This window comes from Fulmarus glacialis, unplaced genomic scaffold (genome assembly GCF_000690835.1).
Source record: "Fulmarus glacialis isolate BGI_N327 unplaced genomic scaffold, ASM69083v1 scaffold8613, whole genome shotgun sequence".
NCBI classification, from domain to species: Eukaryota; Metazoa; Chordata; class Aves; order Procellariiformes; family Procellariidae; genus Fulmarus; species Fulmarus glacialis.
In genome coordinates this window covers 745-28,088 of record NW_009204833.1, presented here as the reverse complement: position 1 = coordinate 28,088, position 27,344 = coordinate 745, and the positions used below count along the sequence as shown (strand labels likewise).

Sequence of the window (27,344 nt, the reverse complement as noted above, 5' to 3'; positions counted from 1 at the left end):
GTAACAGTCTCAGCGACTGCCATGAAAGTATTAACTTCCTTCAAAATCCTGTGCTTTCCCATGGACTTCACATGATGATTTTGGCCTTGCGGGAAAGTGAAGGTTGAATACAGAGCTAGGTGTGCTGCTGCTTCTGCCATCATGTGTGTTCCTATTGCACTTCTGCATCTGTGATGGCTGTGTGATGCCTTGAAAAGGATTTTAAATTTGAGTAATACAGCAGTAAAACAGAATCATCTTCAGTGTAAATAATTACATACATAACCCTTCCTTAAGGGAAATCATGACACTGTTTAGAAAGTCTTACAAGAGGTGACAGTACTCCAACTACGAATGTGAAATAACAAGGATATAAAAATAATTTTCACAATATGCTGTATTTCAAAACAGATAATTTAAGAACATCACCATGTCTTAAATCTGTAAGTTCTCCTTCATGACTTTTTCTTTTGAAAACAGCTGTTCATGCATCTTCTCACCCCTTTTATAAAGGTCTCCTTCTAATGTATTCCATGACTTAGATCCTAGGAAGGCATTGTCAAACTGTATCGGTGCATGATCGCTTTCCTTCCTTCTCCCTCCCCACCCCAAAAAGCCTGCTTGGTTTGGGATGTTTTCTGTTGATGCAAAACCCAGAGCATTTAAGGAGAACTTCAATCTTTAGAGGAACTGTTTTAACCAAATAAAAACATTATTATTTCTTTGCAGAATTACTCTTTCCTTCAGCATTTCAGCTTCCACACTCGGTTAAGACATCCAAACTCATGAAGTAATTGGTTTGAGCAGTCTGTCGAAATAATAGTCTGTGCCAATGAGCCATGTCAATAGAAAAAGTGTTCTTTGTTCTATGGCTGTTGTTGATACTGCCCTTCTGTTGCTGTGTAGAAGTCATCAAGCACACTCTGTAAATAATCAAATGTTGGCCTCTCTTCTGCTTTGTCTTTCCAGCATGTTTTCATGATATCGTAAAGCTCAGCTGGACAGGTTTCCATGCGTGGCATTCGGTACCCGCGCTGAAGAGCAACCATCACATCTGAATTGCTCATACCTTCAAGAGAAAAAGAAAGTTTTCATCAAATGATCTCAATTCCCAAGGAAACAATTTTTTCTTTTTTATTTACTTCACTCTAAAGATCTTCACCCAATAATACAAGGCTATTACTACTTACTAAAGGTAGCTACTAATACGAGATCAATAAACAAGGCTAAGGTGTGTTCCAGAACCGAGGGACTTGCTTTGAAAATCCTGGGGGAAGATTTCCATTTCCCCAGTTGAGTGTAGCGACCTCTTTAGTGCCAAGTCTAACAAGACTGTGGGGGAGATCATAATTCTTGTCTCTAGAACCAGCTCCGTTCTGTTCCTTTCCCCAGTCCTGCCACCATTTGTTCTGCTCCCAGCAGTGGTGAGTTCAAAGCAAAAGCCCACCCTGGCATCAGCCTTTGTCTCTTAGCTGCAGAACTTCTAACCTGCTTGCTGTAGACCCCATCCATACTAAGACAGAGAGCAGCCTGCCGTGCTCCCAGTCACCCTGCCCAATGTAGTAACACACTTTCAGACTTTCTTCTACATCAGCTTTTGTGTAAGTGCTGCTGATTGCAAGATACTGAACGCTGTCACTCGTGATATTGTTACTTGTAACAGGCAATTTCCCCTCCCTTCTTTCTCATCCTATTCCTATTGTGCAAAACCATCTTGCCAGCTGTGCTGAGCTTCGCTTTGTTTCCCCATTACAGTTTTCTTTCAGAGGATAAGAACGCTAGCTACCAGAAGTGCATCCCGAGCCTCACATGCCAACTAACGTCACAGGAAAGAGGCCTGCTCTGGACTCCATCCTCCTCCTCTCTTCCCCCCGCCCTTCCCTTTTTTTAAATCCGTGAGAGCCTGGTTCACGGAACGATTTCGACACCTACTCTCAGAAGGTCAGCTATGGCAAGGCCAACAAAAAGGCTCACCACTTCCTACCCAGAAACCTGCCTTGCAGCTTGTCCCTTCCTCTGCAAATCTTATGCAACCCCGTGGAGTAATTGTGCCAGGATTACCTTCTCCAGGACACAGACTCTACGCTTTCTGTACTCCAGTGAACGCTGTTTCTTCCGATGACTGGGCACGCCCGAAGCACCTGTGCTTCAGCCTAGATATTTGCTACCACCAGTGAAGACTTTCCCTCTATCGAGAAGGGTATTCCAGACCCCACAGCCGCTGGCCGCTCCTCAGGCTAAATGCTCCACGTGGTGCAGTTCTGCCTAAGACTACAGTTTCTCATGTTTTTTCTCAGGCAACTCGGCCTCCGGTCAGGTGCGTGCGTGTCATTCACTGCTCCTGCTTACGCCAGTTCCCCGGAGGTGCGGGGAGAGCAGCTACGCTCTGCTGAGAGCAGGCAGGACAGGTCCTGCTCTGAGCAAGGTCGGCAGCGGAGATGCAGATGTGGTGCTCCCCTGAGTGCTTGGTGACTGTACAGCTCTGTTGCTGCAGACTGTGCGGATCTTTGTACGTGTTATCTGACTACTAAAGCTATGATTTAAGCCACTTGGCAGGTAAGGACGCATTTGAATTACAACTAAATGACAACTTTATCCGGTATAACTATTTAGATCATTCAAGATGATTATAGTTCATATAGTTGACTTCAGTTCAAGCCTTTTGGCTTTAACCTATTCTAGAAATACTGTCAGCCATGAAATCTGGGTCTGGATCAGTAAGATGTGCTTACTTTGGGCACATCTTTTGTATTTTCAGTTCTGCTTTGGAAGGAGAAGTGAAGTTTTTCTGAGCTAACATTGCACACGGGTATAGAAAAACAGTATTTTGAAGGTAGCAGTGGAATGGCATGTTGTCACAGAATAAGGAATTACTGCTATATAAAGACAAAATAAATGTAGGAAGAAAGTCGATAAAGCATTTTGGAGAGAACAGTAATCTGACTGCTTGAGCTTAAAGAAATGGATTGTATTTAACGTAAATAAACTGCAGTAAAACAGTTATTCATACTATGCAAACGCTTAGTTAACTGTGCGTAATGCATGAGGACTGCTGCTACTGGGTTTTGCGCAGAACGGGGCTGATTCTGGGGGTTTAAGTACTTTATAGGATTGTGCTTAGATCTAGTGTCTGCAGGACTGATTGTTACATTCTGAATGCCAAGGACAAAGCCCGTGTTTCAGCTAACTTTCAGGAAAACTATCTATCTGTTAAATAACTATTTATGTTCACAAGACAAAAATGAAGACTTTTATCAGTATTCTACAGTAAATACAATGTCATGAACATACTCGCATATGTTTCGGGTTTTATTTAAAAAAAAAGGCTTACATGTATACCCCACAGTCCATGCAGTATTCTCAAAATAGCTACTTGTTTAACTTTTTCTTTTTTTTTTTTTTTTTTTGTGCCTAGAGAATTACCTGTCTCATCAAAACTACATCCTAATCAGTAAAAGAAATATATTCCACATGCATATTTGTTACACTTGCACCCTCTTAAATGCTAGCAAAGGACATTAGCTCTAAAGGTTTGGTACATGTCTGTTAATTTACACTGTGGTACCTGTTAAGTGTCACAGATAAAGACATATTTACTTATGTTAGAGCCTGGGAAATTATGTGAACGCAGTGGTATGCAGTCAAGAGGCTTCTGCTTCTAATTGCTGGTTGACAAATGAATCCACAGTGTATGGCCTATTTATGGTGCTCATAAAAATGCTCCCATATTAAGAAAAAATATTGCCCAGACTTCCCCTAGAAGAGATATTTTCCCACAGTAGTACAGCAATACAGTGTCTGCTGTACAGATTGAGTTTTTTCTTAAAATAAAAATATGATATGTTTTACGGAGGCAAAGAGAGAGCAGACTTAGCTGCAGAATTAAGTATTGGATTGGGTTTTGTATTTTTGTAGTGCTGGTTTCCAGGTGACCTCGTAGGTTTGCTCAGGGAAGGACAATTTTCAAGGCATCTAGAAATAACCTTGTGAGCCCAGCTCAGCCTAGGCCACTGTCTGGATACATAGGCAAGTGCTAACGGGGAAAAAAAAGTATCCCAACTCTGGGAAGAACCATGCATTACTTGGCTGCATACAACTCCCATCTGATCCTTCCTGGGGACATGAGCAGTGTTTAGAACAGCCTTGGGAGGACCTGCTACTCAGTCACATATTTTATAGCCCTTACCTAAAAACCAATCTGGAGCATATGTTTAAACACTTAGCTGTGCAAGCAGCCCTATCATCTCTTGAAGTTTAAGGGGGCTACTCTTGAGCTTAAGTGCTTTCCTGGACTGGAGCCTTACCAAGCAATGAGAATGTCTGGTTTGGCTCTACTTTGTATATGGGAAGTTGATGTGTTCTTCCATAACATAGTGTAAAGTTGGCCACCATCACCCCTTCCCCACTGCTCGAGTCTCACTGTGCCCAGAGATGTTGAGCCTACTGTCATTTCAGGACCTGGGACTCGGGCCACCCAGGTCTGCCCCTTTGACATCTTTAGCAGTTCAGGATGCAGAATTCCAGCTGCTCAGGAAGTGGTGGTGAAAAATGTTTTCACTGTTTAAACAGCAAGAGCTGCTGCACTGGAAGCACTGGGAAAGCTTTGCTCTCCCTTTACTGCCTGTAAACTGCAGGATCCTAAGGGTTCTTCTCCTAAGTCACTCCATCTATGAGATGTGCAGTACAGGTGAATATGGCTGTACTTTCCCCATTTGCCCACAAGATAAAAGAATTTAGGTTAATTTTCCATAACCTCAGTAAGCTTAAATGAATGCGGTATGCTACCCTGAGTTAATCAGCTATGCCTGAGATGTGACAATTTGGTGTGCAAAAATATCCTTCATACAAGCTGTTTCTGTGCGCTGGAAACATTAATATGTATTTTGTTTAACAGAAAGAAAAACAAAGCATAAAGCACATAACCCTTTCACAGCTACTTAATACAGCTATGATTGATGTATTCCTCTGTGGTCTCGTACCTGAACCGTATAGAACAATGAAGAGTAAATATTCCTAGCGGTACATCAACGCTGTTTTAGGGTCTGCTTTCATATTTGTTTAGATTAGCTAACACTGACAAATTATTACAGCCTATTTGCTTGTGAAAACACACTTTCTTAGTACTTTCACATATTACAATACTAAAAAAGCCCAGCGGCTTACACAGCACCATTAGAGACTGCGCTGCTGACCATGAAGCCGGGATCTGTGACAATTCAGCATTTGCTGCAGTTGTAACACCTTTTGAATATATAAAAATGACTACTTGCTCATGGTGCCATTAGTCTGTTTGCTAAAATTTACCCCAGAGAGGCACGTAGTTTACAGATACGGTGACTGTAAGTTTTCAAAGCAATAAAATTACCTGCAAGACATTTTCCAAATCACTGCTGTCGCTACTGTCAGATGCCAGCTCTTTGCCTGCCTATTTTCTTTGCTTTTTAACACCAAAGTATAAATACAGAGTAACGGTATAAACACATGCCCATACCTGGATAAGGAATCTTTCCGTATGTAACAATTTCATACAGGAGAATCCCAAATGACCACACATCAGATTTAATAGTGAAAGATCCATAGTTAATTGCCTCTGGTGCTGTCCATTTAATAGGGAATTTTGCACCTACAAAAAAGTACAGTCTCAATCAGTCAAAGTCAAATTTAAGCACTCGCTATCAAGTCACCAAAAGGTCTTAAACGACTTGCCTATGATACCCCTAAATTAGCAAAGTTACCAGCAACTCCTTCTGTCCAAAGTCACCAGCAGAGATGTGCTGCAGGATGCACGCTGCCACGCTGCATGTCCCGTGTCAGAGGTGCAAATAAGACGCCGAAAGTTACATCGCACCTTCTGACTCCTAGGTATGGTGTATTTTTGCTAAAATTACAGTCACCATTTTCCATTTTGCCCAGTGGTCAGGCAACAATCTTACAATTCCCATCACCTGGCACTTCGCAAGACTTTAACTAACTTTTCCTATTTTAAAGGAAGTCAGTCTAGCTTCAACATACACTTTAACGCATTTCACATTCAGCCATAGATGCAAAAGCAATAGCAAGTCATATCTTAAACAGTCATATCTTAAAATACTGTCTGTCATGTCTAATTAATTGATTCCAGAAAATTCCATATAAAAGCAAACTCCTTGCAGCTAAATAAGAAAAATTCAAGCAGCCTTTGTTGGGGAATATTACATTAGCTCTTCAGACAATGAAGAATAATACAAGCAGATTCTCTCTATGCCCTTTTTAGCCTGCTCTATCATTCTGGCACAAAATACCAGGTAAGCTAGGAACCTTTTCTGAATGGCAGAAAACATTTATAACCTGAAATGTTCATTTAATCAATATACAATGTCCAGAGCTAGCTAAAAATCTCAAGATATGGGTTCTGTACCTCTGAAAACTGCTTGATCGGACCCTTCCCTCTGATCTATTGAATTACTGTTACCCAGTGACTGCTGAATAGCTCATCTTCCTTTAATCTCAACTGTAGTGCATTGTTCTCTTTCTTCCCCATACCTTAGTTCTTGCCCTCTCGTCCTACATTACCAGTTTCCATCCAGACTGTGTGAAAATATGCGGTAGTGTCTTTAAAACGAGAGGGGGAAAGCCAGCCAACAAACCTGCCCCGGAAAGTTACCCTAATGCAATCCGTGCATGGAAGCATAAATAAAAACTTTTCACTACAACAAATTGACTACGCACTTCTTAAAAGGATCCTTGACAACATGAGCAAAACATACATGGCAAAACCCAGACAAATCTCTTTAACAGTATGATTTCCCCTCTTGCAGTCCTGACCCTGCTGCGATGTTACCTCCCATCCGTGTGCTGAACAGGGACATGACCCAGTTTTTTGTAGCAGCAATGCTGCTGAACGCGCAAAGCAATGCTGCAGTTCCTAAAGCAGCTTCAAAAGATAACCAGTTCTGCTAAAGGTTTTTTTGTTACCAGCAACTACACGTGTTAGGGCTCCTTCCTTTCCCTAAGTGAAAGGAGGCGCATATGGCACTTCATGATGTGAAGAGAAAATAAGATCACATTTTCTTTGGGATTCAGTGGGATGGAAGCTGTGGGCGTGCAATTAATTTGTTCAATTTAGAAAAATTTCTATGCAGTTAAGTACTCTAATTTTCTTTGTTCTTCAAATTTATTTAAAATAAATAAACTTTTCAAAAAGCCTGGGGAGCACAGAAAGGTTATTTCTTTCCTTACTCTTTTTAGAAGCTGTTGGCATTAGAATGCTGCCTCTGGGAAGTTGTTGCGGCATTTTCTGTCCTTGGTGACCATATTACCGTTAGATACAGCCTCACTGCCTCCCAGAGGCTGAAGTTTTAAAGACAAAAATAAAAATACATACCTTCCCTTGCTGTATATTCGTTGTCTTCGATGACTCTTGCTAGTCCAAAATCAGCAATTTTGCACATCAGTAAGTCCGAAACCAGAACATTTGCTGCTCTCAAATCTCGATGGATATAATTTTTTCTTTCTATGTATGCCATCCCTTCTGCAATCTGTAACAAAAGAAACAACTATTTTGATATTTCAACACCACACAACACCATCAGCACGTCTGAGCTCTCTGTTCTTTCAATGTATCAGCAAAGCCGCATACATTTATTCCTTACCAGTATCTTTGGAGCAATTTTTAGATGTAAGCAAGGAAAGGGTGATTGCCACGGAAAACTTATGTGTAGATCCAGTCCTGCAAAACTATACTTACAGTAGTAGCTTCAAAAGAATTGTTTGGGTGACTAAGAGCTGGCAGGATTAGAGATATGTATCACAGACATTTCCTGAAACAAAATCTTAAATAAAATGTTCCTAAGATTTCTACTAAAATATTCTCTTCCACAAACTATTAACCGGTTTATTTTCCAAATACTAAGAAAATGGAAGGAATTAGCAAGTTAAACAAGATACAGATACTCTTTTAAGGACTGATGAAACAACAGTGCAGACAGAGTTAAAAAAAACCCAACAACTTTCTATTTACCCAGTATAGGCGTGGACAATCAGGAAACAATTACTAAGATAGGGCAAACAACTTTATCTTTATTTTCTTCTACAACAACATGTACCTGTTCATACACGAGGAGTGTTTGGCAACAGCCAACTCTCAGATGCTATCGTAAGTAAATTTAATTTGTATTTCAGCAGCCCAAATTAATTTCCAAACCAAATTAAAGATGATTACTGTCCTCAAAATATGCACGATGATTTTTTCAGTATTTGCCCAGACTACCATTTTGTTTCCCCTGCGGAAAAACATTTTATTTTTTCAGAAAAAAAGAAACTGAAAGAATAGTTTCTGAAGTCGGAGCAATAAAACTGATGCGTAGATAGTATTCTGTCCAGAAGTTTAAGAGGAGCTAGGAAAAAAAGAAAAATAAACCCTGTGCTCGTGAGCTGTCAATTTTTCTCTCCCTTGTAAGAGTCTAGTGACGGGTCATTCCCAGGCATTCCCGCGGTCCAGCCTGTGCCGCAGGTACCTCTCCAGGATGTCTGTGGGTGGGAGACAGACAGCTCGCTCTCGGCCACATGGTTTGGGGAACGCACAAGCTCTCAGATTTGCTAACGAAGCAGCAGTAAAGCAGTAAGGGTCCTTCTCCAGGGCCACGCTCATACACGGGCTCTTTCCTCTCCACCTCAGGAGAAGACAAGGGCACGGATCCCTTCTCAGCACCAGAGGTGCTCATTTCAGCCGTGCAGTAAAGCAGACAGGAGCACCTAACCAAATTTTAAGAAAACATTAACATCACTTCTGCTTATCCATTTTTAAAAAGTCCCCGAGGGGTACTGCGAAGGCACACACGCCATCGCTTACAACACAAAACCACACGGTCTTCGTTCCTCTTTTTTGGTTTAGGCCATGGAAAAATAGAGCCACTTGCCCTCCCACTGCAAACCTCTTCTTACAAACCGATATATTCTTCAGAGCAGAGTGTTACACTGCTCTCGTACAACGCAGCGGGGTTCTCACACTAAGCCAGAAAGAAACTCGGGTGATGAAAAGAATGAAGAACACCTGCCTTTCACATTTTCTAGAAATAAGTAAGATGTTTTATAATGAAGGAAGCAGCTACTAGTGAATAATTGCCACAGAGAGTCTTACTAGAGACTTGCAGACAAAATAGAAGAGTAGTATTTGATTAGAGCCTGCTCTGCCTCTCTCTCCTCCCCATGCGATTACTTGGGTTTGGGGAGGAATGAGAGATGAAAGGGAAGGTTTTGCTGGAAGATCAGTGCTGAGATTGGACCGACCAGCTTGGCAGATACGACCGAAATGCAGACAGGTCCACTAACGTCACCAAAAATACATCAACCATCACAAAGGAATCAACTTTCCTCCTACTTCCCTGCACAGATTTAACATTTGGGCAAAGTGCTGGCTGGGGAATTAGGAACCACTTCACGGAAGAGACATTCGTGATGGCGATATTTAGTTTCCAAGCCCAACCAAGCAAAGCCATTGGAAAGACCGTTTTATTTCCTCTTATTCGTGCCAGACTCACTGAAGTCATCATCTGATTAGTCACAAACGAAGAATGTGGCATCAAACGATCCATTATGTTTTCAGCAAATACAAACTACATTTCCGTGAAATTCCAGGACAATGGTTTTGACTGCATTGAACCAGAGAAGTTCAAAGCAGCCATGTATGTGCAAGCATTTGGGCATGCAAAAAATTCCCAAGTAGGAAAAGAATAATGGGCAAGGAATTTTGAATGGGAGAAGGAGGGGAAACACAGCAACTGGACGCTGAATTCACACATGTGGTCACGTTAAACCTTTGCTTGTGGGAAAAGAAAAAAAAAAAAAGAGGATTTTTTGATCAAGGGAATGGGTGCCAGAGCCCATGTGATAACTCTTTATGATAATTGTTGGGTTTTCATTGCCAAATGATACGTTAAAGGTAGAGAAATTCATGGCAACAAAGAAAATTAAAGCCTTTTTCCCCCTCTTTTAATGATCATTGGTACCTGTCAAGACTGTTCGGCTACATGTAACTACTACTCTGGAGCAGGATGGGAAAGCTAATTTGAGCTTCTGAAATATGTTTGGTGGCCTTCAAGGGAGGACTCTGTCGGCGGACACTGCACAAGAAGGGAGCAGCTTCCCCTTCACCTTAAATGAACTACTGACACGCTTCTAGAAACACCTAAGTTAAATCCTTTTAAAAACAACCAACCAACAAATCTCTAAATACTAGGAACTATGCACCCGGGGTAAGAATGGAAGAAAAGTCTTCTGGAAGAAACAAATCACTCCACAAGACAGCTTCTGTACTGTAAAGCTTCAGCTGAAAGTCACGCAATAAATGAATGACTCGGAGCCGCAGTTCTGCAGACAGCTCTGTCACCCATTTGGGGCGTGATTTCAGCTGGCCGTGCTCTTTCCTCTCTGTTTCCACTCTTTCTACCTGTAAAACAGGGTAATTACTTAACTTTCCGGAACATTTGTGGGTCATATCACAAATAGGTATAAAACTCTTCCAAAATCCTGAAAGCAAATGGTAGCAATAGCGTGGTGCATAGGATGTTGCTTTGAAAACATTCCCTACTTTCTGACCCATTCTTTTAGCTTCTGAAGGTGTTCGGGGAAAGAGGCAAAAGCAGCAGAGGACTTTGAAGTAGGGAGGGGAGAGCCTACTGTCACAGAAGAGCTACACCTTCTGAACAGCAAAAGCACTTGGTCACAACTCGAAGACTTCCTTGGTGAAACATCACGGCTGACATTAAACAGGACGTAGAGGGACGGGCGGTTCTGTGCTTTTTTTCAAAAGGTGAAACTCAGCTATTTTAATTTTTTTTTTTTTTTTCTGCAAAACCAGAGAACTTCTGGATTCCTTCATTGCTCCGTTTTTCAACTCGAAGACATGCTTATTTCAACTTCAATTCCAAAGGTCTGTGATCCTCTTTTACAAGAGTTATTTCAAACAAGGCATGTTTTACACATAGTTTGCAATGCTGTTTCTTCATGCAGAGAGGGCGTTATGGCAACAAGTGTAATGGATTCCGCTTGTGCATTTCTAGGCTGTATGTAAAAATGCGGAATATTAAAGAGGCCAGATGGGTTTGCTTAGGGTCAGCCTGACAGGATGTTTTTACATCATGCTGAGAATGCATTATATCATGTTGAGAAGGAAAATCAAGTGACAGGGATCATGAAACAAAGTGGAATAAATATGAAAGGGAATGAAAGAATAACAAAATATGAAGTTTTTTTTATTAGGAAAGCAAGTTTAAAGCTCTGGAGGGCTGACAGGTACAACCTCATGGGAAAAAAGTCTCAGCAACAACCACACCATCAAAAAAACCCAGCAATTACAAGTGCAAGGGCAAATCACACTTATTGTAAAGACAGTGCCTGACGAGAAAAATTTAGAATAGAATAGAATAGAATAGACTATTTCAGTTGGAAGGGACCTACAATGATCATCTAGTCCAACTGCCTGACCACTTCAGGGATGACCAGAAGTTAAGGCATGTTATTATGTCCAAATGCCTCTCAAACACTGACACACTGACAGGCAGCCTTGAGGCAGGGCCCGCCTCTCTAGGAAGCCTCTTCCAGTGTTTGACCACCCTCTCAGTAACAAAATGCTTCCTAATGTCCAGTCTGAAATTCCCCTGGTGCACATTACAGCCATTCCCACACGTCCCATCGCTGGATCCCAGGGAGAAGAGCTCAGCACCTCCCTCTCCACGTCCCCTCCTCAGGAAGCTGTAGAGAGCAGTGAGGTTGCCCCTCAGCCTCCTTTTCTCCAACCTAGACAAACCCAAAGTCCTTAGCCACTCCTCATAGAACATGCCTTCCAGCCCCTCCACCAGCTTTGTTTCCCTCCTCTCGACACATTCGAGGACCCTCACATCCTTCTTAAATTGTGGGGCCCAGAACTGCACACAGTGCTCAAGGTGAGGCCGCACCAACGCTGCATACAGCAGGATAATCACCTCTTCTGGTGATGCTGTGTCTGATGCACCCCAGGGTGCGGTTTGCCCTCTTGGCTGCCGGGGCACACGGCTCACCCGTAGAGAGCCTGCTGTCGACCAGCACCCCCAGATCCCTTTCTGCAGGGCTGCTCTCCAGCCACTCCTCTCCCAATTTATACTTGTGCCTGGCATTACTCCATCCTAGGTGCAGGATCCGGCTTTTGGACTTGTTAAATTTCATCCCATTAATCATAGCCCAATGCTCCAATCTATCTAGATCCCTCTGCAAGGCCTCCTGCCCCTCAACGCAGTAAACAGCACCTCCCAGTTTGGTATCATCTGCAAACTTGCTAACGGTGCGTTCAACTCCTGCATCCAGATCGTTGGTAAATGTATTGAACAGTGCTGGCCTTAGGATTGAGCCCCGAGGAACACTGCTGGTGACCGGTCTCCAGCCAGATGTAGCCCCATTCACTACAACCCTTTGATCTCTGCCCTTCAGCTAGTTCTCCACCCAGCGCACCGTGAACCCACTCATCCCACAGCTAGACAACTTGTCCAGAAGGATGCTGTGAGGGACAGTATCAAAAGCCTTACTAAAATCTGAAAAAACTACATCCACCGCCTTCCCTTCATCCACTAGGCAGGTGACCTTGTCATAGAAGGATATCAAATTAGTTAAACAGGACTTTCCCTTTGTGAACCCATGTTGACTGTGCCTGGTGATTGCATTATTCTGTAAATGCCTTTCAATAGTACCCAGTCTAAACTTCTCGATAATTTTTCCAGGAACTGAGATTAACTAACAGGTCTGTAGTTCCCTGGGTCTTCCCTCACGCCCTTTCTGTAGATTGGAATAACACTGGCTAGCTTGCAGTCAGCAGGGACCTCCCCAGACTCCCAAGACCTTTGGTAGATGATTGATTTGGCCAAATCTTACATGGTCAGAAAGACCTGAAAATTATAAACTCAAATTACAAAACATAAAAAAATTCCCCAATATGACAAAAATCAGAAGAGCCTACCCACAAAAAGTGCTACAAATAGTTAAGTATAAGCAGGGAAACTAGAGGTGCATTGGTAATAGGACAAGACCAAGGAAAACATTCACATTGAATGAATGATTAAGTTAAATGATGGAGAAGACTACATGCAAATGCTACAGAGAAGTTTTCAAATGCCTGCTTTTGCTTCAGTTTCCACCGAAAGGGCCAAGGATGCACATGTGGTTAACGTGAATGACAAAGGGTGGAAAAGGGAAAGAACTGGGTTAGGATAGTTTTCATGGATATCGGTGGATTATGAGACACCTGAAAACTATCAATAAATCCAATATCACACATCCTCACTCGCCTGCAAAGTCAGCAAGCAAAATGGGGAACAAATATAAGTGATGAATCAGTATTCAAAGTTGAGCCTAGTTTTTATTTGGTTACAAATGAAGTCAACTCTGGGGAAAAAAACAAAAGGGTGTGACCTACAATTTCCAAAATAATGAGAAACAATTAGGCTCAGAACTTCCCCAATCCTCTCCAGCCCTATTTTATCTATGATTTTAAACCAAAATCATGTAGAAATGATTACTTAGAGATGGTTTAGGTATACTTTTAAAAGACTTCCCTTTGTGTTGACAGATGTGGCTTTTTACTCTTTTCAGGGTCCGTACTATAAAACTACAGGTGAAGCCACAGGCAGTAGAAAGCAGGGATTCGTGCATAAAGGCGGCTTCGAAATTCCCTCTGCATTGCTGCTGCCTGCGAGACAAGCGGGGCTGAAGGGCTGCGCTCGCCCCCCGGGGCTGGCATGCTGCCCCTGAGGGTCCAGCCATGAACAGGACATCCCGGCCACATCCCTCGTCCTTTGCTCGGCGGGTGGGGGACGGTGGCCTCCGAGCTGCTCTTGGCTGCCCACCAGCTCAGCCCAGGGCTCGGCGGGATGCTCCTGCCAAAGCAGGTAAAGCAGCCCAAAAACCAGGCTGGAAATGAGTCCAAAGCACTTAGGGTGGGAAAGAGCATCCTGCTGGTGAAGTTTAAGCAGAGGAAATAACGGAGCATATCCTGAGGTTCACACTGCCTTAAATTTGGTAATTCTCAGTTCCTAGGGAAGAGCCTTACTAAAAACAGTCTGCAGTTTTGAAAGGTTTGAAGCAAAACACGTGTTATTGATCTGGACAAGAATGTCTTTGGTCTGGGATTAACCAAAATGAGGTTCCTTTCAATAATGTCCAGATACATAATAAAATAAAATGTACTTCTTGATCACAGAGTTTTCAAAAAGAGAGTTCATCTTCACGTGACTCTCTGTCTGTGAAGAGGGTGTAGACCCTTTGTATCTGGCAATTGAAAACTGTTGCAAAATAGTCACATTTTAATCTTCAAATGATATATCAGTGTAATACCAACTTTCAGTTTGCAGCAGTGCTTATTCTAAAGGTGAAGTCAGGAAAGGCTGCAAAAACGTGCTCCTCTTGCTCCAGTCAAGCAGCTATGTAGTCAAAGCAGATTCACAGGGAAAAAAAGGCTTATTAAAGTAATGTATATAATTATGCACTGGAACATTAGAGGGTATCATTAAAAATGAAAGAAACCTGAAAAGGAATATGGCGAGACTGCAGTGGAAATCTCCCAATGCCAAATAAGAGTTAAAATTAATTATGATTTAGGACTTCTCCTAAAAAAAGAGAGGAGAGAGAGGGATTAAAGCACAGCTTTAAATCTCTACTAATTTTATTCTAAGCTTTTTGTAATTTTAATTTTTAGACTTAGAAGGCAGAAAGAAGAGGATAAGAGTTGCCAATGAAGTTGTAGATCACAGAAGAATTAATGAAAGTATGAGCGCTGCATGGGAAAGAAGAAAGACTGTTTTTGTGACAAAGCTTTGACCAGTTTGAAAGGTATGACGTGAGTATGTTCAGTTACAACTGATGTCATTTTCCTAACCACAGCCACCACGCATGTGTGTGCTACATGGTAGATAAGGGATTTGCGTAAGGAGCAGGAAGAGTTTACACATGCAAAAGGTTCACTGAATTTGCGTTTTATGTTTTCAGCAGAACCGTGAAACAAAGAATCGGGAGCTTTTTGGGTAAATTACCTCTGGGGCAAGATGAAAACCAACTAGCAAAATCCAGAGTTTGCCAGTCGCTTTAGTGCTGAAGGAGCTAGGCTGTTGCCTGTAGACAACCAAGGGGACCATGGGCAATGTCCAAGCGGACTGTCTTGGTCTGCTGCATTAGCAAGATTTGACAGCATAGCTCGTGGACAAAGCGATGGAATTTGCTTACCCTCCAACTCGTTTCTGGGAACCAACAGCACTTTGGGGTTCCCTGGGCCCGCTGGCTGAGCTGACAGGCAGAAGCCCCAGGAAGGGGAACCGCTGGTCAACCATGTCAGCTAATGCCTGCCAGACGTACGGCAGTTGCGAGACCAGCCGATGAGGTTGCCGTGCTGCTGACCCACGCACCAGCAGTGGTCACGCAGGCAGGAAAACAGGCTCAGATTTTGATTTCTCCATATTCCTGGCTGTTTCTGGCATGTCTGACATACTGACAATTCTGCTGACTTCTACGGGAGATGCCGAAGCTCTGCTCTGTACTAAAGCAGGTAGTATGTGCTTGAAGATATGTTTGCAAAACTCAGCTTCCTTTAAAACACACTCCTTTCAGAGACTTCTGGCATTCATCTCTAGTGGCCAAAAGCATCTTTGCCAGGGCATAGCTAACACTAGATTTCCGCAGCCCCTACTCATACGCGCTAATTAAAACACAAAAGAGAAACTTCAGCTCTTTCAGAGGGCAGATTGCTTTAGAAACTGAGCTGGACCACCTTCCTAGCAAGCATTTTCTTGCCATGTTTTCCATAAGCCTAATTTCATAAATTGTGATTGCTAGTACAGCAAAAAAACCCATAAAAATCCTGAATCCACAGCTGTATGCTAAAGTAGTCACTAGATGTAAGTGTAACTAAGTAGAATCACAGAATCATAGAATGGGTTGGGCTGGAAGGGACCTTTAAAGGTCATCTAGTCCAACCCCCCGGCCGTGGGCAGGGTCATCTTCAACTAGATCAGGTTGCTCAGAGCCCCGTCCAACCTGACCTTGAATGTTTCCAGGAATGGGGCATCTACCACCTCTCTGGGAAACCTGTTCTAGTGTTTCACCACCTCCATTGTAAAAAATTTCTTCCTTATATCTAGTCTGAATCTTTTAGGTTAAAATCATTAGCCCTTGTCCTATTGCTACAGGCCCTATTAAAAACTCTGTCCCCAGTACTCAGCTATTGCTGTCAAAAATGGCAATCAGCGAGTGTGGATGTTAAGCTTACAAAACAGCAAAATCGGTATAGCAGAGTAGGAGTATATTTCCTGAATTGCTTGAAAAATGCTCTCTTTTTAAAAGGTGTTTATTTCACCTGGGGGAGCAGCCCTTACTTTACTTTTTGCAAAATCAGAATGTTTCACCTCTTGTAAATGCAGATTTCTTTCAAGACTGTTCAAGGCAAAGGCATCACAAAGTCAGCGAGTGGAACACTAACAGCAGTCTGGCAATGGAAACACCAACCCACTGCGCTCTTCAACACCACTTGGAAAAGGGGCTTCAGCTGGGGGTTCACGTTCAACTACCTGCACTACATTCTTCAGCTATCTGATAGTCACGGAGACCACATCCTCCCTTCCCTTTCTCCCATTCCCAGTCCCTCCTTATCTGACAAGGCTATTGTAAGGTGGCAAAGGACATTCCTCTGGATAAAAAGGCAACATACTGAGTGGAACCTCTTCTTGCCCATTTTCTCCCTGCTCTATCACAAGTCCATTGCTAACGTACCCTTCTGCAATAGGTCAGGGTCTTTCAGCAATTTTTGTTGCAACAGATGGCTTGTGTGCACACACGTGGATGCGAGCCAGCCAGCTGTGTAGCATCGTTGGGAGCAGGCCAGCCTCGTGCAACATTGCAGATGCACGAGGGAAAAAATAAGCCGATCCTCAGTTACCATTTGTTGCATTTTGAGTCCTTCTGAGAAGTTGGCATAGTCTGGTAAACTGCCTTGCCAGAATGGCGTGATTAGACAGTCATGAAGAGCTCAAGCCTCTGTCCACCAAGCAGAAAAATATGCCTGATCTTATTTAAGTAGTTCACCATGAGCTTCCTTCCATACTTTTTTTTTCCTCCTCTTCTGAAACATAGCTCTTCAAATTTCTTTCCCTTTAGGCTGTACAGAGAGGTTAACATCACTGCTGTGAGAATAAATTAGTGTTCCATTTGTGCAAACCAGAGTCATAACAAAAATACTAGACACATTTTATGTTCTTTATATACAGCCTACATTCTGGAAAAGTGTGATCCACAGGTCTGCAGTAAAATTACCATACCTTAGCAGTAGGCCAACAGAGTTTGAAAATATTTTTGTCTGCCTTTTGCCCTAAAGACCCATCAGTTAACGTTCAGACAGTCAGAGTTAGAGAAGACCAGTGGAACATCTGTGTTGGTCAGAGGGAAATCTCTGGTCTGAGAACCACATGCAGCCTGCAAGTTTATTCCACACAGTCCTGTTATTACTCAGTGGCATTAAGGGCTCTTCACAAATGTGCTTAAAAACCTACAAATTCTTTCCATAAGAAAAATCCCGGTATCTCTGTTCCAAAATTTTGTTTGGGCTGCAGCTAGAAATCCTCAGAGAGGCCTTCTTGAACATCCGTTTAAGATCACTCTGCAACCCAATGCATGGCTCGCTCTCAGGAATTTCTGTTGATAGTCTAAATCTTACGTGAAGAGAGGGACTTCTCGTATCACCTGTGCTGCACAAGGTCCTCTGAGGCCAAGTGCAGAAACTGGCTCTGAGAGGTTGCTGTCAAATTGGGGTGACAACTGATGTCCATTTCAAGTGACCCGACCTTCAAAGCTTTGTAAATGACAATCGCGGACCCCTGTCATCTTGGAAGTGATTTACCCAAGTTATACCCAGTTAGAGTTGCTGTCTAGTTCATTAAGCTTTTTAAGCCTTACATTTCTGAAAACACAATATACCTTTAAAATGAACACAACATCCCTAACTCCAATAAAAAGGTCTGCTAAAAAACCACATATGCTTTCCTCTCCACATCCTGGGTCTCCTTTCATATCAGTGCTCACAGATGTTCTTCTCTCCCTTGAATTTTACACACTATTTTCAAAGCTACATTTTTTTTTTCTGTCCACTGTTCTTCATCTCTCCAGACCATGACCTGGGATCCAGCAGGTTTTCCACATCTATAAAGCTTTTGCCCTACTAAATTCTCAAGGATGACTTACCCAAAGAGTTCAGAAAACTTAGAAAGCCTATAGCTACACCGGACCAACAATTCTAGCAAAAAGAGCTTCTGCATTGCATCTATGTTACATAAAAATTTATATTTGATATATTGAACATCTATATAACAATATGTCATATATAATATACCATAGAATAGAATAGTTCCAGACGGAAAGGCCCTCCAACAATCCAACTGCAGTCCAACTGCTTGACCACTTCAGGCCACTTTAACCAAAAGTTAAAGCATGTTGTTAAGGGCATTGTCCAAATGTCTCTTAAACACGGACAGGCTTGGGGCATCGACCACATCTCTAGGAAGCCTGTTCCAATATTTGACCACCCTCTCAGTAAAGAAATGTTTCCTAACATCTAATCTTACATTTATTTATATAGGAATATTCATATAAAACAATTATATAATATTCTTATGAATTTTTGATATAAATCACTAATGTTTTATTACATCTTTTTAAAGCTTTCTCATCTTTCCTCATGAATTGTTACAAGTTAGTTTAATAGAGTACAACAGTCTGCAAACTCTAATGCATATTGAAAACCCCGAAAGGTTGGTGAAACAATAACCTATCAGAAATGCCTTCATTACCTATTAGTAACATGAATTACAACTTGCAAAAGTACAATTTTTACTCTATTTTCTATATGCCTCCCTGGACATCTAATGCTGGTAACTGTCCGAGGCAAAACTTTGATCCAGGCTTTGACACACAAATCACTCTGGGGTCTCTCTCTACAGATTTCGTTTATGACATGGGATAACTCGTATATTTTGAAACGATCATCTCGGTTCATAAATCAGAGACTAGTACCTGAAACATCATTTGATTAGATTTCATTTATTTCACAGTAATTTACAGAAGAATTTGAAACCAACAACAGTCTCTTGAGGTTAAGAGAAGTTTGACCAACTGATCTAACTGAAGAAGTGAAAATGACACATTTATGAACACTGAAAAAATCTCATAAGCACAAACTCACAAACTTGTACTTACACTTTCAACTCACGGCCGCTCGGATTGAAAGCAGCCTTTCCACAACAGAAAGCGGCTGCGTACCACTGCCATCTAAGCAGGTCACCAGCAGTATCTTAAGAGGTAAGCCTAACTTCACATATTCTCTTTGAAACCTCTTTTATCTATTCCCTTCTTTCAAGTAGCCTTATTTACTCAGACCAAAACTTATTCGAAAATTAAATTATTAAAATTATTGAAAAACTTAGGATAAAGTTGCCCAGCATGAGTTTCAGACCATAAACCCCATTAAGTTTGAGCATATTTCTTAAAATTTACCTGAGCAGAGAAGTCAATTAGTTTTGGAAGCAACAATTTACTTCCTTCATCACTCTTCAGAAAATCCAGCAAACTTCCTGTTACAACAGAGAAAGATTAAGTCAGTGCAGCTTATCCCCAAAATAAAGGTCACGCCAGGTCCCCAATTTTCTGGATCACAAAATTTTTGCAGTGAAGTGTTTTGATGTATTTTCAAGTTGACTACAGTAAGGCAGTCTCTTTACATGATTTAACAACAGTAACATCCAAGTCAGCATGTCAGGCATCCAAGTTTCGCCATTTTCCTGGGTGTCGAAAACTCCCATCAGACCATACCTTAGTTCATGGTGTTGAGTTCAATAAGTACCCCAGTTTGCGGACTATTAGGAAAGCTGTCTAGGAGAACCACACATATCAATCCTTTCCAAGTCATAAAGAATAAGTGGCTCAATACTTGTTTATGAAGTTATCAGCAGAATTACTTGAAAACAGAACAAAACAAGAAAAACTACCACCCAAGACAATCTGAGAAGGAAACCTCACTTATTTTGTGTAGTAATGCTCTAATAAAGGTTGTCCTTTTCTAGTAGTGCAGCCATCCTTGCAGGACCATTCATCACTCACTTTATTACACACGTATTTATCAATTCAAGGGCCACGTAAGGCAATTTCTAAGGTTTGTTTTAATTGCCTTGCTATGACACCAGACACAAAAGTTAGATAGGGAGCCCAAAGGAACCAGAGTTATTTTGGGGGTTATGCTCTGTGTCGGAAACAATTAAAAATGCTACATTTAAGAAAACCGTAAAAATAGTTTCTTTCACAAATGCAGCAATAAATCATAAAATGGAAGCCTCAACCCTTCTCTAGGATAGGTGCTCCTTCACTTTATATCAGAGCATTCAAAAGAATAACACTAAAATCCCAAGTTTTCCTTTTTTTATTCCTTCCTTTTTAAAGAAAGGGGACTGATTTATAAGAAGCAGGAGAATTTACTAAAATATTGCTTGCAGATCCAATGTTGTTCTCACCTTTAGCCATGAATTCTGTTATAATATAAATAGGTTCTTCTTTGGTCACTACAGCATAAAGCCTAACGAGCTTATCATGCTGAAGTGTTTTCATGAGGTTGGCTTCCTCCAGAAAGGCTTGCACAGACATCGTTCCAGGCTTCAGAGTCTTCACAGCCACTTTCGTACTGTTATGATAGTAACCTAAAAGGAGGGAATACAACCAGTGCACTTGAAGTCACTCCGCGTGGCACAGCGCCCCGACAAGCAGGAATTTGTAAAGCAGGTGAGGTTGGATTCCAGTCATAGTTAACAGCCTGAGAGCAAGTGCCAGATGTAGCACAAATATTTATGCTAGAATTCCTTTTTATTTTGCAACTGATACAACATTATCAAACCTTCTAATGTAATATTCTAATTATATAAAAAGCAACTATCAGTAAAGAGAAAAGCAGTAGAATTATTTTCTGCTTTAATGTTCTTCAAACATAAATGTTAAAATAGCATTAAAAAAAATACAGTAGCAAGCACTGATCCTAAAGTTTATCCTGTGAAGTCATTTAATTTGAAAAATAAAATAAATAAAAGAAAAAAGAGAGAGAGAAAGAAAGAGAGAGGGATATAAATGCAACTCTTGTCCCCCACCATACCCATTTCAACATTGCAAAAATATTTCTCGGAAGACATAAAACTTTCATGAGTCTCACTGAGTCATGAAATTTGATTTGATGTCATCAAATACATCATAAGGAAAATGAGGAAATAGCCTCATTTCCTTATTCAGCAACAATCCAGACAGTGCTACCACAATAGATACACCTCTAAATTGGAGTCCACAATTTCCTTATACTGTTTATCATCCTAACGTAAGAAATCAGTGGCAAAGCAAGGAACTAATTTCCAGATCTTAAGAGATTGCTCTAACCACTGCATCTTCTATCATCTTTTTTTAAAGAAGGATCATCACCTGAGAAAAGCCACTATGTCTATCACAAAATATTCACCTGCATGATTATTAAATATGTTTTTCCAAACATGGTAAGGTCAAAGCATAACAAAGACATGCCTCTAAATGATCTAATAATAAGAAATGACAACTGCAGGTCAAATCTGCTGTTAAAGCTCAGGTATACAATTTATATCTATCAGAAAAACAGATGTTAAAAATATATTTCTTCCTGCTTAAGAAGCAGAAAGCTCATTTGTATCGTTTCTACTATTCCATCCCATACCCTAAAGCAGAGCACTAGCTCCACTCCCAATTTGTTGAATACTCTGCTGAACATACTAATTAATATCTGTGAAGCAATTGTGACCAACACACTTAACATTAATGATGTAACAGTATTTTACATTCACTAAAGAGATCCATCCAATTAGGGTTCTACTTACAGAAAGTTTACGTTAGTACAACACCTCACCCACACGGATGTTTTCTACAGGAATACGGTCTACCCTGACCCTCTGCTGGTAACACACAAAGCGAATTAGCTGATGAGAGCACTAGAGAGAATTGATCCTGCTCTCTCTCAGGTATTGGGAGGGATGGGACACCAAAACACTGAGGAAAGGCGGTCATGAACTCTATGAGCACGCACAACAGCATCTGTAAAAAATGGATTCTTGGCAGTTTGGCAAAACTGGAATTTGTCACGTCTCTCGCCCACCCGTTATCAGCAAAACCAGTGCTAGTTTGATTTGGGCTGAGGACCACATCAGACCTGGAGCAGGCAGCATCTTTTTAGTATGTGTCTGTACCACCCCAGTTTAACAAGGTCCTAGTGCTGATGTCAGGTCACTTATCATTACCGTGAGAACCTCTGTGGTGGTTTCCAAAAAGATCGTCCGCTTTGCAGGCACACTCTTACTGTACAGGTAAGAAACTGCAGCCTTGGTGCAGGCGGAGGGAAAATCGGTGACCTCAAGGCGCTTCAGCTGGTGACAGCAAATTTAATGTCCAGTCTGCATCACAGAAGGATTCCAGTGACGCAGAGGCAGCTGTGGGAAGGGGTGGCTACAGCACCGCATCACTCCCGCTTCGTACAGTACCTGCAGCTCTGAATCCTTCGCTAACACCTGCCTTGGCTGAACTGAACCTGGCTCCAGGTGTAAACCCAGCACTTGCTGTGTCACGGTATTCCTTGCTATATGACATGAATGAACATATGGTCAGTTTGCTGCCTAAACATGAATTCAAAAAGATAGGTAAGCAATGAAACTCTTGCTTACATCTAGAACACCTGACATAAAATTCAGATTCTTTGCAACTAACATTCAGCTCAGTACATGTATGTACTGTAAAAATCCATTTTTGATACTGATGAAATGTACCAGCAAGTTTTCTTGGTTCATTTTAGATGCCTTTTATTTTAATAACAGTACTTCGGCGGTATGATTTACTATCATTTTTCTAACAGCTGCATAAGGAAATACATATCCAAATGCGTATTACTTATATTCTAATTTGGGGGTTACCAAATGAGAGAAACTTTTACACCTGAGATGCAAGCAAAATGTGTCTCATCAATAAAACACACTATAGTGGCTCCATTTGCCTTGTTAACTTTTCTCTTAGCCCTGCTTGAGAATTCTCTTTATGGATTATTAATACTAGAGAGCATCATGGTTCGCATCGTATCAGTGCATACTAGGAACAAAAATGCATAAAACATAGACCCTGCTCTTGCAGTGCTACTCTGGTTCATCACATCACTGAAGAAGCTGCCCAGATGCACTGAACTCCACGGTCAAAAAAACCTTTCATACCATGGTAGGAAGCAAGCCTCTCTGCAGTTTAGATTTCTGTTAAAAATTAAATGTGATGTAAGGAATAGTACGCAAGTCTGAGGAATGTGATGATGTCTTACACAGAGAGCCATGTTCTTCTCTACATGTTAGAATGGAATCCTCCAAAACCTGTTAGTGTTTCAGGTATTTATTTTGGAGTTGATTATGATTATTTTGACAGAGTAGTATCTTGGACAGCCAGGTTGCCCCCAGATTCTTGTGCTGGCTTAATCAGACTAAGCTGTGAAATGAATTTATAACAGACAATAATGAGGTTGAGCCTACCATTTCTGACCAGATCTCCAGGACTGAAGATGAAGAAGCCTACAAGATGCAGCTTTCTCCTTCCTCTACTTTCACAGTAATTCCCTGCAACGTTATATGTTATATATATGGGAAAAACTTGTTTGAGCTACAGAGGTATGACACTGTTAGAAGCCAGATAATGTCTCAGGCCGTTGCGATTGCAGGAGGTACTGGGGAAGAGACTGAGGAACAGCAGCTTCTCTGCATCCTATTGCATGTCAGCACATCACTCCTTCACCAACTACAGCCATCACTCAGCTGAAGAGCAGAGGAATGCAACACTAGCTCCGTCTCTAGCTCATCTCCAAACGGCCCATTAAATGCGAAGGCAGAAAGCACAGGCTGCAGCTTTCTAACCGCTTCCATGGTGCAGTGCATAAAATGTGAACACAACTCTGCCGTGCTGTTTTCATCTATCTTGTCAGCACAGCTGATGTCCAAAACACACATATAAACACTAACTTAGTAGCCTAAAAACAGAAAGTCTTTATAAAATGTATAAAATTACACATAGCTGTAATGAAGAAAGACATTAAATGCACTTGCAGTGATAGACAAAACTGGGAAATTGATGGTCCATTATAGCAAGTTTTCTCTGTGTAAAAGAAACTCTTCAGAGTTGGAGGAGATTCACCTGCCCACTTCGTAAGTGACAAAGATTCTCTGCACAGGTGACACAGGAGCACAGCCGAGTGCTTGGGGGATACGGGGGTCTGCTTTTTGTTCCTAAGGTTTTCTTAGTCCTCCCATAACATAAGCTAACTCCCTCCAAAATGTGCAAGAGGAAAACGTCAACTTGGAAGGCCAAAGAGTACTTATGGACAAACTAAAAATAAAAGACTATAAAAGATACACTGGCATATCTTCACGTTGCAGTAACAGCATTATCTCCCCGTATATCACAGAATCACGGAAGGGTTGAGGTTGGAAGGGACTTCTGGAGGGCTTCTGGTCCAACGCTCCTGATCAAGCAGGGCCACCTAGAGCCGGTTGTCCAGGACTGTGTCCAGCTGGCTTTTGAATATCTCTAAGGATGGAGACTCCATAACCTCTCTGGGCAACCTGTGCCAGGACTCGGTCACTCACACAGTGAAAAAGTGTTTCCTGATGTTCAGAGGGAACCTCCTGTGTTTCAGTTTGTGCCCATTGCCTCTGGTCCTGTCACTGGGCACCACTGAGAAGAGGCTGGCTCTGTCCTCTTTGCACCCTCCCTTCAGGTATTCATATACATTGATGAGATCCTCCCGAGCCTGCTCTTCTCCAGGCTGAACAGTCCCAGCTCTCTCAGCCTTTCCTCATAGGAGAGACGCTCCAGTCCCTTAACCATCTTTCTGGCCCTTCTCTGGACTCTCTCCAGTATCTCTGTATCTCTCTTTACGGGGGAGCCCAGTTCCTCTGAATGGGACACTATTCCCTCTGAAACCACAATTCTAAGTACCCTTTATCAGAAGAAATTTATTTATTTAGTAAGTAAACCATGGGACAATATTTCTCTCTCTCTAATTCACACTATGGCTGAAAAATAATTTTGTTCTGTATGAGGAGAGAGCGTAACAACTAGCTCTCTAATGGGGAGAGCGGAACAACTAGGTTATTTCTCAGTACCTCTAGATGACTCCTGATGCCCCTGGTTGATCATTACAATACACGGTGTTTGTTGATAGCCTGCACAGCTGACCTGATACGTCTTTTCCAGCTTGAACCTCCTTGGTTCTAAGATTAACCACGCTCCTGATTCGAGAGGACCTGCGCCATGCAAATCAGCTTCTCTCGCTTCAGAAACGAAGCAGAGAAGAGGAAACACAGCGATTGCTTTCACAGTACATTAATTTTTCTCACAGTGCAGCAATTCAGATGCAGGGGTTAGGCCCAATTTAGATGTTAAAATAATGACACAAACAAGAGGAAACATCTTGAACCAGAAACACCCTTTTAAAGTTTTATGCCTTTGTGCGTGTATGGGCAGAAGTAGTCACTTCCCAAAATTATCTACATTTTCAAGCAGGTGATTACCTTCTGCTACAAAGCCTTTCATAGCATTTCAGTGTCAGTTAAACATTTTTTTGCCCTGGTTTATGAGACAGAAAAAAACTGCACAATGGCTGACGCTTGTCTTAACTAGTATGTAAATTGTCACTCATGTATATCATAGCTAGAGGGTTTCTTAAGCCTTTTCTCATGAAGGCAGATAAAAGGCTGAATTTGGCTATTATGTTATATTATAGAGACGCGTTGCTTGCATTTTTTACATGATTCATATCAAAAGATTGCTCCTATGACTGAATTAGATCTTTCTGATTGACACTGTAGTTGTGTGTGGAATTTGCCATTCAAACAGCACCACTCTGTGCTTTACTTTTCTAAATGCGAACATCTCTTCCAAGCAATGACACTCCTGTTAGCCTGCCACACTCCCCTGGGTCGAGACCCCTTCACAGCTTTACGTCTTCTAATAAGTTTTTTCAATATACTTTTAAGTTGCTCAGAAATGCCCTGCCTATAGAATCTTGTTAAAAAAAAAAAAAACCCACAACAAAACCCGTTCTATTATTATAATAGCAATTTCATTACTATTTAAATATAACCTCCAAAAAGGAGATTCAGGGAAGGGTTGAGACAATAATCTGGCCTGAAGAAACACCATAATGAAGCCTTTGGGAGACAGGTATAGTTTATCTCAGATAAGATGGTAACCAGAAACAAGTGTGTAAGTAATGAATAGCACACAGAACATGCAATATGGAACCCAAAAGAATACTCAGATCCCTGAATAGACAGCATTTCAAAAGTAAGAGGATTAAATTTTTTTGCAGAATGTGATAGACAGCTGTCATAGCCCCTTGCCACAGGTAGTCACTGAGGCTGAGAAAATAAGATTGTTTATGAGCAAAGCTAATTACGGTTATAATAATTAACGCTGTAATTTTTTGCCAGATATATAGTAACATTTACAACTTGTAAGTCCTATGACACTTTCATTATTGGGGACCTGCATGATAGTTCAAGGTAGGGGGTGATCAATCTCTAATCTTCTTACTACATGAGTCACATGCTTTCTCAGCAGCAATCTGGGAGGCAATAATCTTGGATTAAATATTCCCCTTTTTCACCCAGTATGGCAGTCCCATGCATTATATTGCAGCCTCTTCTTTACCATGAGACAATGAAAACTCCATACATAATTCACTAAAAGACACGATTTCTTTCTATTTCAGGTTCTTTACCACTTTCTGATTTGAAACAAAGTTCTGAGATGCCCACTGATTTTGAGAATCAGGAGTCACATCTTACTATAACCTTCTACTTCCCCCACAAAACACAACCAAAAAAACCCCTATTGTCTTCAACCCTCTAAATTACAGTGCTTACTCACTATGTTTTTCTTCCTTTAAAAGACACCAGAGGATTTGTTCCATGATATCAGATATCTCTCCCCTTCGCAAATCCTCTCTCCTCACAAGAAGGTATATTCTGGGCCTGACTGTGCTGTTTTACAAGTATATCGGACCAGGTTCATGTCCACTATTATTCTGAATGACTCTGAAATGACACCTCTTTCAGCAGATTTAAATACTCTTTCCAAAGAAATAAACTTACCCATCCAGACTTCTCCAAACTGACCAGCTCCAAGTTTCTTCACTAATTTAATTGATTCCCGTGGAATTTCCCAGGCGTCTTTATCCCATGGTTTTTGAGGCTTGGGACTAATACAAGCTTTTTCCAACTTTCTGCATAAGCCATCTGATTGCT

At 41.5% G+C, this 27,344-nt stretch overlaps 1 protein-coding gene across 1 annotated transcript; it reads right to left on the bottom strand.

The window, feature by feature from the left end:
• Window positions 1-27,344, bottom strand: LYN (LYN proto-oncogene, Src family tyrosine kinase; the record flags this gene model as incomplete). Its single annotated transcript, XM_009575141.1, has 6 exons — window positions 1-1,048; window positions 5,471-5,602; window positions 7,343-7,496; window positions 19,513-19,589; window positions 20,523-20,705; window positions 27,192-27,344. Coding segments are annotated over 6 exons (902 nt in total), but the record flags the coding sequence as incomplete, so codon positions are not given.